Here is a 14474-nt window from a genome sequence, read left to right as displayed (position 1 = left end):
TGAATATCATCAAGCACATGATATAATCCAAATCGGTTACGTTTTAATAACCCTTATCAAATCCCGTGATTTTGTACGTGGATAGTGTCCACTGGTTACTGACACAAGAAATAAGACTCCAGAGATCTAATAATCTCTTCTTATAATTCTTTTTTTCTCATTAATTAAAATATTTCAGAATTATATTGTCAGAAGATTTGCAATTTAAATTTGAATATTTCTGAAACATTATCGAATATAGTTATATATATATTGTCATAAGTACATCCTAAAAGAATCAAGATTTCATTATATAGATAATTCAAATCTCTTATCCATTGTATCATTATCTGCAACATTACCATAATGATATAAGACGGATCTATTCGTAATAGCTCTGTATGAAGAAATCTATACACTAAATAAGATGACTTAAATCAGTCAGCTTGGCGACTAGTTATTACGATACTTTTTATTCTATTAACAAATTATCGGATTTACACAATTTCCCTACTACCCTAATCATTATCAATTTTTACGTTAGTATGTTCATAGCATGAATTAGAGGATATCCCGGTTATAAAAACGAATGATCTTTGATGATATCATTAATGAACGAAAGTTATATATACATATATATATATATATACATATGTACACACACGCACACAAACACACGTTTGTGTATTCGAAAATAATGGATGTAAGCGTGAAAATACTATTACACGAAAAGAAACACTTAGGCTTGTGGCTAGTGAAAACATGAGTCAGCGTAGAAAGACAGATAGAGAGAGAGAGAGAGAGAGAGAGAGAGAGAGAGAGAGAGAGAGAGAGAGAGAGAGACAGAGAGAGAGAGAGAGAGAGAGAGAGAGAGATAGCTCGATTTAATTTATCATCGCAGCACGCGACTTTTGTAAGCTTAACAAGTTACTCGATTAAATTCATTGTCGTCGTTGGTCCACGTAGCTATCATCTTTAATCAAACAAGCAAGCCGGAACATTCTTTTTCCTTCGTGTTTCTCGAATCTTTCTCCTTTATAATCAAAAATAATCCTCAGGCATTAAACCAAACGAAACATGAACTTACGATAAATAGAACAAAAAAAAGAAAAAAAAATTATATCCTTTAATACGACCTTCTTTTTTTTCGATAATTAAGCCAGCGATCGTATAACTAGTGTTGATCTGAAAAGAAAAGAAAAAAAATAAGAGAAGTGGAATTTTTTCAAACATAAATCTATCAATAAAAGAACGTCCAACGTAATTACATAATGACATATGTCCCGACTGTTTGGTTAATGAATTGATGCGAATCATTTATATATTTAACATCTATGTATACGTAAAAACGATCGAAAAGATCCCAAGTAAATTCATATGTATTTATGAATTATACAAATTTATTATTTTTTTCTTTCTCACATTTTTTTTTTCTATCTTTTTTTATTCAAAGAAATTTCCTGAAATCACTATTTCATTTTTAATTTTAAAGATAAACGAAATTTACATGTATATAAATCAATGGAACCGTCAAAGTCATCTCGAAAACTTTCTTTTATGACGATAAACTCTCTCCTTCGATTATAATCTTGCAAAATATAATCAGTAAGTTCGGATCAAAGTTCGGATAATCGAGAATTACATAATTGTTTACTATCTGAAATAATTGAAACTTATTTTTAGTAATTATGAAAAATATTTGAATCATGGTAGGCCATATTATAAATTTGTGTTTCGTAGGTACGTAGGTATTGTAAATCAATATAATATATTTATATATTTCCTTATTCCTTTCGGTTCATCAACATTAACTGCATAAAAGAAATGTTCAAGAAGGAGACAAGAGAATAGTTAGATAAAAAGAACAAAGAAAAAGACAGAGAGAGAGAGAGAGAGAGAGAGAGAGAAATAGAGAGGATAATGAGCTGAATAAACAAAGACTTGTCATCCATAGTACATTTCGAATAACGTGTAAATAATCAAACAAGGTTATCATAAGGACTTTTAATACGAAACGGTCTTAGCAATCTTATTAACTATATTAAAGTTTACTTTAGTATAGTGTATAAGGTATACTAATTTATGATTTCCGAGAAATTTTCGCTTGTACGAAATCATTTCTCTATATAAAATATAGTGAAAAATCACAAATTATAAATATCAATCTAATCGATATCGATAGAATGATCGATAAGCGATCGAATAAGCTAGTCAGTATATAATAGTTTTGTTATTTGTTATGTGCTTACGTTCAAACGAAAACGTTTAGCTGCAACGAATACACACATATATAATGTGTTTGTGTTTGACAGAAAAGGAGAAAGCGAAAATATAAGGGAAATTAAAGAAAACAAAAGACCACGCAATATACAAGTACGTAAGAAGCACATGACTGCGAGACTGATAGGAGAAAACTCGTGACGGCGGGCCCGATAAACTACCGAGCGCAATTTAATCGGCAATAACTGGACATAAACGTGTTCAGTCCTTCGTCGACATGTCCAGGAAGAGGAATTACGAGACGTTTGTAAGCAAGGAAAACGAACAGGAGAATTCTTCTCACGAATCGTAAGTAAATTAAAAAAAAATTCTACTTTATATATATATATATATATATATATATATATATATATATATATATAACTGATCCAATAATAATGTAAACGCGATAAAATAGAAGAATTAGATAAGACATATATCAAAGCAGGTGTGTTCTTTATCAAAATAAATTTTAGATATATTACTTTTTCGTCACGATTAATAAATGTAATTGACAATATGAAAAATGTTACACTTTATTATTTATTTGTAAGACATTTTCCTAATTATGTCTAAACGTTAGAAATATTTTACATTACTTAATATACCTATATATATTTAAATATATCGATTTGCGATAAATTTATCGTTAAAAGTAAATGTAATTGACAGGTAAGACAAATGGTACACTACATTTGATACATACATTATATTAATTGTAAAATAATTTTTAAATTATATCGATATGTAAAATATTATGTAAAATATTACAAATATTTTACATTGCATAATATATATATATACATGTATATTTTTGTGTGTATAAGTATAAAATAGTTAGCGGTTAAAATAATTGAACATAGTTACGAATTAGAACGTATCATTTTGTTCTTATATAATTGTTTTTCTTAAGAGAAATAAACGAGAGTAATTAATTCGTCAATAGAGTGCATACGATCGTAAAAATTGATTAAGTTGTTTGCATAAATTCATAAATATTCCAGAAAGGGAGAGAAAGAAAGAAAGAAAGAGAGAGAGAGAGAAATTATATTCTCTGTTGTATATACAGCGATGAATTCGTCACCCATGAATTTGATGATAAAGAGAAATACCCTGCTTCCTCTCTTCGCTGATTTGATCTACTTCCGTTTGTTTTTTTCATTAAATACATCAAAGGAAAACGTTTATCATTATGTATTTAATATCTATAATAAGCTATCTACTTTCCTTCTCATATTTATATTTAATAATTAATAAAAATAATAAAAATATATTTTTTTCTTGTTAAAATCCGCCGTTAAAAAAATAATATTAATAATATTAATAAATGTAAAGAAGTGAGTAGCAAAAAAAGTGTTTTTTTTTTGTTTTTTCGGTAATCAAATTTTTTATACTTATCCTTACTTATGTAGTAACTTAACCTTAGTGAACCTTTTCTCTTTAGAAAAGATAATAATTTCTCTCTCTCTGTCTCTCCCTGTCTCTCTTTCTCTCTCTCTCACGTTTTTATCTTATTTCGCGAGTTCGTACGCTTCGTAAATGATAATAATAATAATAATAATAATAATAATAATAATAATAATAATAATAATAATAATAATAATAATAAATAAAAAAACCCTAATATAAGAGCAGACAACACGGAAAACAGTTATGACGATATTTATTTTTTTCGTCACTCGTTAATGTGATAAGCAAAGACGCTATTATTTTTTACTGATAAGACTCCGTTTGTAAATCTTTTATCGATTCTATGAGACAGATTAAATGAAGCTCAAACTTTTCTTTTTAATGTGTATTATTCCAAACCAATAAATATATCCGAAAAATAAGAACTAATTATAATCAGATAATATCTATATCTAGGTATACTTTTTTAACCAATAGTATCTTAATAGTTACAATAAGAATTACGTTTATATATGTGTAATTATAATTAAATTTTCTGTAATCATAAAAGAGCTTATGATAAATTAGTACGTCAAAAAGTTCTTTCGTGAACATTTGTGTGTTTATGTGTGTGTGTATGTGTATTTATATATATGTGTTTATATATAATGTATTTATATACATTATATAAAATATATAATATACATATATATAGATATATACATATATATACCTATATATAAATATGAAAATATGGTATATGTTTATTTAAACATATATATGTATAAATGTATATATATTTATGAATATATATGCATTGCGTATATATATATGTAATTATATAAATATGTGTGTATTTATATATACCTATGTATGTATATTTGACTTTATATATATATATATATATATATATATATATATATATATATATATACACACACATACACGAGATGCCTAGAAATGTATATTCATATAAATATGCGCGAGTATCTCATTACATATAGTTACGTCGATTCTACGTTGGACGACGTATTCCTCCCACGTTACATACGCGTTTACAGCCTAATTCTGTACTCGCCTAACACTGACAAAGTATATAACGCGTTACTCCCCCGAGCGATAATTTTCATCATTAGACTTTATCATCTGGAGCGATAGCGCTGCGTCTGCGAATCACTCGTGACTTTTACGATCTGGCTTTATTTTCAATTATTTTTTATCCATTTCTCTTCGATAACAATATGTTCGAAACAAAAAAGGAGTTTCATTATGGGAAAATACGGTTTTTCATCAAAAAGAAAAAAATTAACATCGTGTTCTTTTTTAGGAATAAAATTTACGATAGGATAGTTGTTTAATGTACGATCATATGAAAGCGAAATTCTATTTCATTTCAAAGGAAAAATGAAATTTTGTGTCGTTAGTAATTTATATAGATAGATAAAAGATTAAAGGTTATATCAACATATGACGCATTTAAAACATTATATATAAGTTTTATTTATTTAATATTACATAACGTATAATTTATATACAATATACATATATTATATACATATTAATTTTTGCAATATATATAAAATGTATATATATAATATACATTTATATATATATATATATGTATATATATAATATATATAATATATAATATACAATATATATATATAAATATAATATAAAGAATTAATCTATATAATATATTACAAATACTACTATAAATATAAAAAGTATATTAACAATCAACAGTAAAACAAAGAAACAATAAAATGACGAAAATCTCACTAGCTTTGGTAACATACGTCATCAAGTTTACATGGCCGAATTTCTCTCCTCTTCTCTTCTTAATCACGAGAGCAGAACGTGTTCGAATACACGTTCGATACCTCGCGTATTCACAATCATCCCCATAATCGTAATATGTCAGTACGAACATTGTCGAGACTCCGAAGAGTTAAGTTCGAACTAGCGATTTGCCGTGCGCGCGCAACTTGTTCGAAGAGAGAGAGAGGGAGAAAGAGATAAAGGGATAGGCAAAAGGAGTTGGAAAGACAAAAAGAGAAAGAGAGAGGAGCGAAAGAGAGAGGAAGATCCGACCGCATCGACGTATAAATGCTTTGTCGCTCGGTTCCGTGAGTGCATTCGCTCCGCGCGATTCCTCCCGTAAACATCAAAAGAGAGCTTTCACATCTTCATTGTGTATTATTTTTCTTTTATTTCCTAAATTTTTTACAAGATAAACCGATCGATAAATTTTTATTGAAACAAAGAAGAAGAGGAAAAAGAAGGAGATAAAAAAAAAGAAGATATAGCTAATCGAACGCAAATGAATAGCTCATGGCGAAGAACTCTCGAAGGTTTTTACCATATCGGTCGTACGATCGGTTTAAAAGAGGCATTTTAAAAGAAAAAAAATACGCAAGTACGTAAATACGTTTTGAAGAATAACAAGATAGAAATTGCATAAATTTATTTATTTTTTTCTTTTTTTTTTTTTCATCAAAAAAAAACTAAAGAAGAGAGGCAAGAAACGCAGAGTCTCCTCGAAGTGTGATACATATACGTATATATATATACATATATAAGATGTTCTTTTAATATTGTGATCATCGAACTGTGATATATTCGCGACTACATTTGTATTCTATATATATATATATATATCCGGTGATAATTTGTACATATATAAATATACATATATTCGTTCGACTCTTTGTCTTTTCAACGAAGAAAATACGTGACAAGTGATCATCAACGAAGAGGAAAAGTAAAAGATAAAAGAAGAAGCAGAAGAAATATCGACGTCATGGCTGAGTGAGTGGACCATCTTTTCCTTCCATTTTTATTTTATTACTTCGTCCTCTTTTTCTTACTGCATCTTTTAAGTTAAAGAATATCTCTTTTAGTTTGCACGTGTTATTGGCTCGCATGCTATATTCAAAGATGAATTCGTAAATATGTCTAACAGGCGCGAAATTAGAAACATCGAGAGTTTTTTTTAAATGTATGTATAACCTTATGAATACACATATACATAGAAACAGTAACTAACTAACTAATAAGTAACTATCTAACTCTTGTCCTTTCTAAAAAACAAATCTTTCTTTCGAAGATATAAATTATACTCGACATTTTATTAATCTAAAATTAAATCAAGTTAGAACAATATTTTCAAATTCCAAGCGAGAATAACAAACCTATTCATGATCTATACATGTTCTAATATATATTCCGAATACGACTTTGAAATATCCTATTTGTCATCGTTAAAATAAAATAAACAATAACAACCAAGACATTTGGCATCGTTCAATCTAAATCTTACGTAACATGATTTTTATCAAGAATATATATCATAAAAGATAAAACTCTCTATTGATCTATTAATCAATTTCGACGAAGATCCAAAAGAGAAAAGTTTCATAGTAACGTGCAACGTAATGTGCTCGCGCGAACGCGTTGATTTTATGCCAAGGTTACGTTTCGTTTACGATTGTTTATCGTTTTCACTCTTGATTAGTAATCGAGTTATTAATATACCGCATCACGAAGAATTCTGAAACTTCACAATGAATGTCGAGATTTTCTCCCTCGATTGTAATGAGACAGGAAATGAAAAAGAATAAAATTATTGATAATTGATAAGGATTGTTAATCTTTACTTTCTTTCTCTATTTCTATTTACCGTATAATATACGGCGTAAATGACGCAATTCATCTATTAATATGCATCGCCTAAGAGTGTTGCTGAAGAATAAACAAACTGACAGCCAAGTTTGATCGTGTACTCAAACTTTACCGAGCAACACTTCTTTGAATAATGTCTTTTAAAAATTAGGTTTTTCAATTGACTTAGGAAATCATTATTGATTTTGAAACATTATTGATTTTGACAAAAGTATCGTACTTTATAATTATGGAACATTTTATTTATTTTATATATTACATATATAAATAAATTAAATAGATAAATATATATATAATATATATATCCTCTTTTTCTATTTATATATTTCTATATTATATATATACATATATATATATATATTTTTCTGTTTGAACAATTGGAAAATTAAATACAACCTTGATGACAACGCCAAGAAATACTTAGTGTTTATATTTTTCATATAAACTGGCACAAAAACCTATCTGTTATTAATATTTCATAGGATATCCTTGAAAATAAATTAACACATTAGTAACTGTTATCATTGGTAATAAAAATAAATTGTCATTTACGGACAGAAAATGAAAAATTTTATTTTATTTCATTTCATTATTTAGTTTACGTGAACGTAATCAGTAATAACTAGAGATTCGATATATAACGTGAAAATAAATGAAAATAACGAACGAGCAAATGTGGAAAAACGTAACATATTAATATATAACAAACGTAATAATTGAACTAATTGAACGATAAAGGCAAAATTCATGAAAAAAGATTTGAAGCATTTAAAAATAATGCTGTACTTGTATTTTTAAGTCTCTTTTGTTTCATTATTCACATATGAATCGTGTTAACTTTTATGAATGCGAAAGAAGACACGTTGCAACTTTTCGAGTTTATTTATGTAAAAATCGTTACAGAAGGACGTAACAACGATATGAATATATATATATATATATATATATATATATATATATATATATATATATGTATATACATACATATGCATTAACGCATAAATACATGTATATATATTCATAAATACATATATATACACACCTACTTGATCTATTATCCTTTTCATTTGAAACCATAACTTTAACAATTATCGCTTTCTGAATAATATTATTATTATTACTTTAGATTTACATCAATAAAAAAAAAAAAAAATAAAAAATATGTAATAGATAAATATTTCATACAGATCTGTATTTTTATAATTCTTTTTATACTTTCCAAAATGAATCATTGAGAGTAAGCGCTGATGTACTATTACTATTATTAATAGTAATAATAATAATAATAATAATAATAATATAAAATTGGAGATCGATTTGCTATAGGTATATAAACGAATATGTCGCTTTTAATGAGTTCTTCGATCTCGAGATTGATCTTGTAATATATTGGGTTGGCAACTAAGTGATTGCAGATTTTGTCGTTTCCTTCTTATTTGAAATCCGGTAATCACTTAGTTGCCAACCCAATACATTCGAAGTTCGTGGTCGAGACGTTACTTTTATTGACTGACAAAGATACTCTTGTTTCGTAAGGTAATAAGAATAATTTGAATTGATGGGATCGAGAAAGAGGGAGAGAGAGAGAGAGAAACCGTCTTTTAAATTCTTAAAAACATTTTTATTTCTATAATAGTATGATTGCTTCGAAACACGTTGTTTTCTTTCAGAAAAAGAAAGGAAAAAGAAGAAAAAATTTTTTTATTTAAATTCAAAGTACACAAAAAAAGATAAAAGCACACAAAGGAAGAAACATCGTTTAGCTTATTGCGAAACAAGTATGAATCATTAAAAAAATGAAAAAAGAATTTAAAACAATGAAAAGTTTTTTTCAAAAACATCAAAATATTAATTAATACATATTAATTTGTTTACAATATATTTTCATAATTTTCTTTCTATTTTTTATTATTAATAATATTTTCTATTATATATTTCCATAATTTCTATTTTTAATATATATATATATATATATACATTATATATATCTACGTATGTGTTGAGCAATCTTATATGAAAAAGATTACGCCTTTCATCGTACTGTCCATTTTCCACGTGATAGGAAATGTTACTTTCAATGTGTTGCGAAAGTTTTTCCAATCTTGTAAAGCGACGATTAGAATGACAGATATACATAGGATATTCATTCCACTTTGTACATCAACACGTAGGCATCTATAAACTTTTACGAAACAATTTAATACCAAAGATCGTCAATTTGTATTTGAATCTGAAGATAAGAGAAAAATAATATGTTATTATTGACGATTAAGACAATCGAACCGTCGATCAGTAATCAATGTTTCATTATAAAATGATAAATATAAAACGTGAATTTCGTTAATATCTAATCATTTAATAATTTTGTATAGAATGCATTCGAGATCCCTTGTAAGGACTGTTAAGATAGTGATATCGATCACTATCTTAACATATTCATCCAGACAATTCATTTATTACACTTTCTATAAATAAATAAATGAAAGACAGAAGAAATATATTAAGATCAAATAATATCGAAAAATGAGCAATCACATAAATAAGCATTTTCTCATTTTTAAATCGATTAATTTTTATAAGAAATCAGTATAAAAAAAAAAGAAAAACAGAAAAGGAAAGATTGAATGGATAAAATAATATTGAAAACTGGCCAATTGCATATGCATACAGACAGACACATATTAATAAATTAATTAAAAAAAGAAAAAGCGATTGAATAGATAAAATAATATTTACGGATGACCAGCTATATATTCATACACACACACACACACACACACACACACATTCACACACACACACACACACACACACACACACACACACACACACACATATATATACACATTCACACACACACACACATACATTTTCTCATTTGTAATCAATTAATTTCCTCTGGAACTTTCTCGACTAGCAAGAATCTCTGCCTTTCACACGACTATCTCTAATGAAATGAAACGAGTAAAGAATTCACTCTATTTATGCGATATTCAGTATTTATTTTTCTTTAACGAACCATCACGGATGATGTCTAGTGAAAGAAATGAAAAAAGAACAAATCTTTACCGATCGTACACCGTTAATTTCAGTTAAGCTGCATTCACACTGATTAGATTGCATGATGTGTAAAAATAAAAAGCATCGGTATGTATGTATCTATGTACATTCGTGTACATATATAGAAAGAGGTCAATTTTCATTAAGAGAAATACTATTTTTTTTTCTTTTTCTCGAAAATAAATTCATTAATTACTGCACAAATTGCATTATATAAAAATAAAGGCATTAATGTATACGTATGCATCTACATTCTTATATATATATATATATATATATATATATATATATATAAACAAATCAATTTTTATTAAGGAAAGTACTATTTTCTTTTATTTTTTCTCTCAAATAAACTGATTATCGATAAATATCATTTAATGGAAGATCGGCGAACGACTATGTTAAATCGAATACTATTCTGCTTGTTAAATATAAAAGCAAAGTCATTGGAAATAATGGAACTGACATTGTTAACAGCTGATCGACAAATGGTCGACTTTATGTAAACTCCATGACAATACGTTTCCGAAATTTCTTGTTCTTTATTTTTAAATAGAAAATAAAAATTAAAGACATAGGAGAAACTCGAATTTAGGTCAAATTTATTTTAGTGATCACGAAACGAGCCAAACTTCGAAGCTAGGTTCGAATATTCCCTCTGACAATGTAATTTCAACGACATGTATGTTGTACTTTTATACAACATACAGATATTTATATATATATATATATATATATATATATATATATATATAAATATAGGTATATATAAATATATTTGTTCATACGCATATGTCGAATAGAAAACAGAATTCAAATAAACATTTGTCAGATAAAATAAAATTTGCCTGTATAAAAAAGAAAAAATAAATAATAAATTGTACGACACGTGAACGTGATATTTATATACATACTTATTCAAGTGCTAGGGCAATTTAAAATATTCGCAGTTTTTTTTTTTCATTTTAAGATGTGTTTCACTTCAAGAAAAATGTACCTATACGTCTGAAAAAAAAATGTGAATTTTTTAATTTGCTCTCGTATACATATATAGGTATATATATATAAGTTTTTATATACAAGAAATACAATTATTTGTTATCCATTTGTAGGTAAAAATATCGTATAACCGTTTCAAGTTCCTTTCATTTTCATTTTAATTTAACAAAAAAAAGTTAATAAAAAATTTAAAAAAGTTGTATTAACCTAATTATGTTTGCAATTGATATTTTCAGAAAAACATCAGATTTAAACGATGTAGAGAAGACATCGTTGGTAGATTCAGCATTACTACCAAAAATACAAACACCCACATTGGATGATGGGAAGATTAATTTAACAGAAAATGATACGCAGAAGGACCCAGAAAGTGCAAGACCTATCAACAAAGGTAGTGCTGTAAAACAAGTTTTAGCGGCATTGGTAGCTCAACTAGGAACCATCAACACTGGAATGACCTTTGGCTTCTCAGCTATAGCACTTCCTCAACTTCAAGAACCTAATAGTACGATTCCAATCATTCAGGGATCGGCAGAAGAATCTTGGATAGGTAAAAGGCTAAATACGATCAAAGATTATTTTTAAAAAAATAAGCAAACAGATACAACGTTGAAATTGAATTAAAATTGAAATAATTATTTTCTACTTTTAGCTAGCATGTCATCCATCGGTACTCCAATTGGTTGCTTAGTATCAGGATACATGATGGATATGTTTGGAAGAAAACGATCCTTAATTATCACCGAAATTCCAGCGTTACTTGGCTGGATATTAATAGCAACTGCAACCGACATTCACATGATCTATGCCGGAAGATTTTTTGTTGGACTTGGATCCGGTATGGTGGGTGCACCAGCTCGAGTCTATGCTAGCGAAGTGACTCAACCACATCTTAGAGGAATGTTAACAGCAATGTCAAGCGTTGGTGTCAGTACGGGTGTTCTGATAGAATACGCTCTAGGAAGCCTTCTCTCATGGAATCTTTGCGCAGCCATCAGTGGAATTCTTCCACTTGCTGCTTTATTACTAATGTTCATTTTTCCTGAAACTCCGTCTTATCTAATTTCTCGAAATAGACCGGATAAAGCGAGAAAAGCTTTGCAACAATTCCGTGATAATAACTATAACATTGATCAAGAAATGGAAGTGTTAGAAGAATTCTCCAATAAGAATAATCTCAAACGATTAACTGGATTACGTGAAATTGTTAGCGCACTTCTTAAACCTAATGCTCTTAAGCCGTATGCTTTGCTCTTTATATATTTTTTGATTTACCAATTTTCTGGTACGAATGTGATAACATTTTACGCGGTTGAAATTTTTAACGATTCCGGAACAACGATAAATAAGTATTTGGCAGCAGTCATTTTGGGAATAGTAAGATTAATATCTACGATAGTTGCTTGTATTGCGTGCAGACGTTGTGGTAGAAGATTACTTACTATGGTGTCGTCTGTGGGTTGTGGTTTGTCTATGATTGGATTAGGTGGCTATATGTGGTTAAAGGAATATTGGGTAATAAATCAATTACCATTCATGGCTACGTGGATACCACTTTTCTGTATATTTTCATATACAATCACATGTACTCTTGGATTTTTAGTCATTCCTTGGATAATGATCGGAGAAGTATATCCCGTACAAGTCCGAGGTATTATAGGTGGCTTAACGACAATGACCGCCCATTCTTTTATCTTTATAGTTGTTAAAACGTATCCTTTCTTTGTTAGTGCGTTCACGAGTCATGGTACTTTTATTTTTTATGGTTGTATTTCATTATTTGGTACAATATACTTTTACATATGTCTCCCCGAAACCAAAGGTAAAACTCTTCAAGAAATAGAAGATTACTTCTCTGGAAGGAGCAATAGTTTGTATACTGGAAAAATACGTAACAATCCACAAGTATTAGAAATTAAAAAGGGGCAGGTTTTGCCTTGATATTGTTGATAAATTTCATTTTCTAAGAATAATGTTTATGTGTATGTAAAGATTCTGCAATTATTCTGTCATATGATGCCAATGACTATTTAAACTTGTACATTTCTGTTTCTCTCTTGTTTTATTTTTCTCTTGTTTTCTTATTTTTTAACAAATTCAGATGATACTACGAAAAGTTGACTTAATTACTTAGTATCAAGTACCTTATATTTCAACTGTGATCCATTTTTTCCACCAATCGTTCTAGAAACTTCTTAGAATAACTAAATCTGTCATTTATAGCCTTTTTTAGAGAATAATATGATATTTCAATTTCATAGGGATTATATTTAAAATCCTCATTTGTTCTTGATATTTGAATTGCCTTTTCAATGGCATCACATATGTTCATCTTATTCATTAATATTGTACACATGTATACATATATATAATTTATTTTAGTTTTATTTTATTAATTTTCTAAATCATGAATTATTTTACAGCACTTGTATATCTTACTCAAGTAAATATGACTATTTTATTATTTAATCTTTTGGAAATTTTTCATAAACAAATTAAAATGATTTAACAAATATGATATATAAAGAAAAAAATGATGTCCAATGTTATTTATTATTATAGACGATCGATATAACTTTGATAAAAAAAATAAACAAAAAGTGAAAAATGAATACTTTTAAAAAATTATAAGGGGCAATTGCAGCATCTAAAAGACTTAAACAAATCTAGCCACAATGACTTATGTATTTTAGATAGGATAATAAATTTTTTAGATTTATATGTTATACATACTCGTTGATAAGAACAGATACAGATATATTTATTAGAATCAATATCACAAATCTGTACAGTTAAATACAAAATAATACTTTAATTATGCTATAAATATTTTTTAATATAATATATGTAATATTTTAACATTTTTGTAAATGCGTACAACAGAATTACTCAGGCATATGATTTATTAAAAAAAAAAATATATAATAATAATAACAATGCCTTTGAAAGTACATTTACCATTATTTCTAATAAACATATTCCTATGTACATTATCGGTTGTACAATTAAACAAAAGGTGCTATTAATTGTATATGATATAGTATTATTTTATATTATAATGCTTGTATATAAATAACTAATGACCGTGCAATGAAGATATTTCT

General features: G+C 27.6%; 1 protein-coding gene across 3 annotated transcripts; it reads left to right on the top strand.

The window, feature by feature from the left end:
• The first annotated feature begins 2047 nt into the window (after window positions 1-2047).
• LOC124950596 (facilitated trehalose transporter Tret1-like) lies at window positions 2048-14461 on the top strand. Of its 3 annotated transcripts, none has more exons than XM_047497553.1 (4): window positions 2048-2189; window positions 2292-2547; window positions 11607-11920; window positions 12023-14461. In XM_047497553.1, exons 2-4 carry the CDS (start codon window positions 2477-2479, stop codon window positions 13309-13311), a joined length of 1674 nt encoding a protein of 557 aa, XP_047353509.1. In that variant the 5' UTR covers window positions 2048-2189; window positions 2292-2476; the 3' UTR covers window positions 13312-14461. The 3 variants fall into 3 exon arrangements, with proteins under 3 accessions (XP_047353509.1, XP_047353523.1, XP_047353516.1); XM_047497567.1 differs by lacking the exons at window positions 2048-2189; window positions 2292-2547 and adding exons at window positions 5659-6046; window positions 6141-6438; XM_047497560.1 differs by lacking the exons at window positions 2048-2189; window positions 2292-2547 and adding an exon at window positions 5659-6438.
• The last annotated feature ends 13 nt before the right edge of the window (window positions 14462-14474 follow it).

The sequence above is a fragment of the Vespa velutina genome, chromosome 1 (genome assembly GCF_912470025.1).
Source record: "Vespa velutina chromosome 1, iVesVel2.1, whole genome shotgun sequence".
Classification (NCBI taxonomy): domain Eukaryota; kingdom Metazoa; phylum Arthropoda; class Insecta; order Hymenoptera; family Vespidae; genus Vespa; species Vespa velutina.
This window is presented reverse-complemented; position numbering and strand designations above follow the sequence as displayed.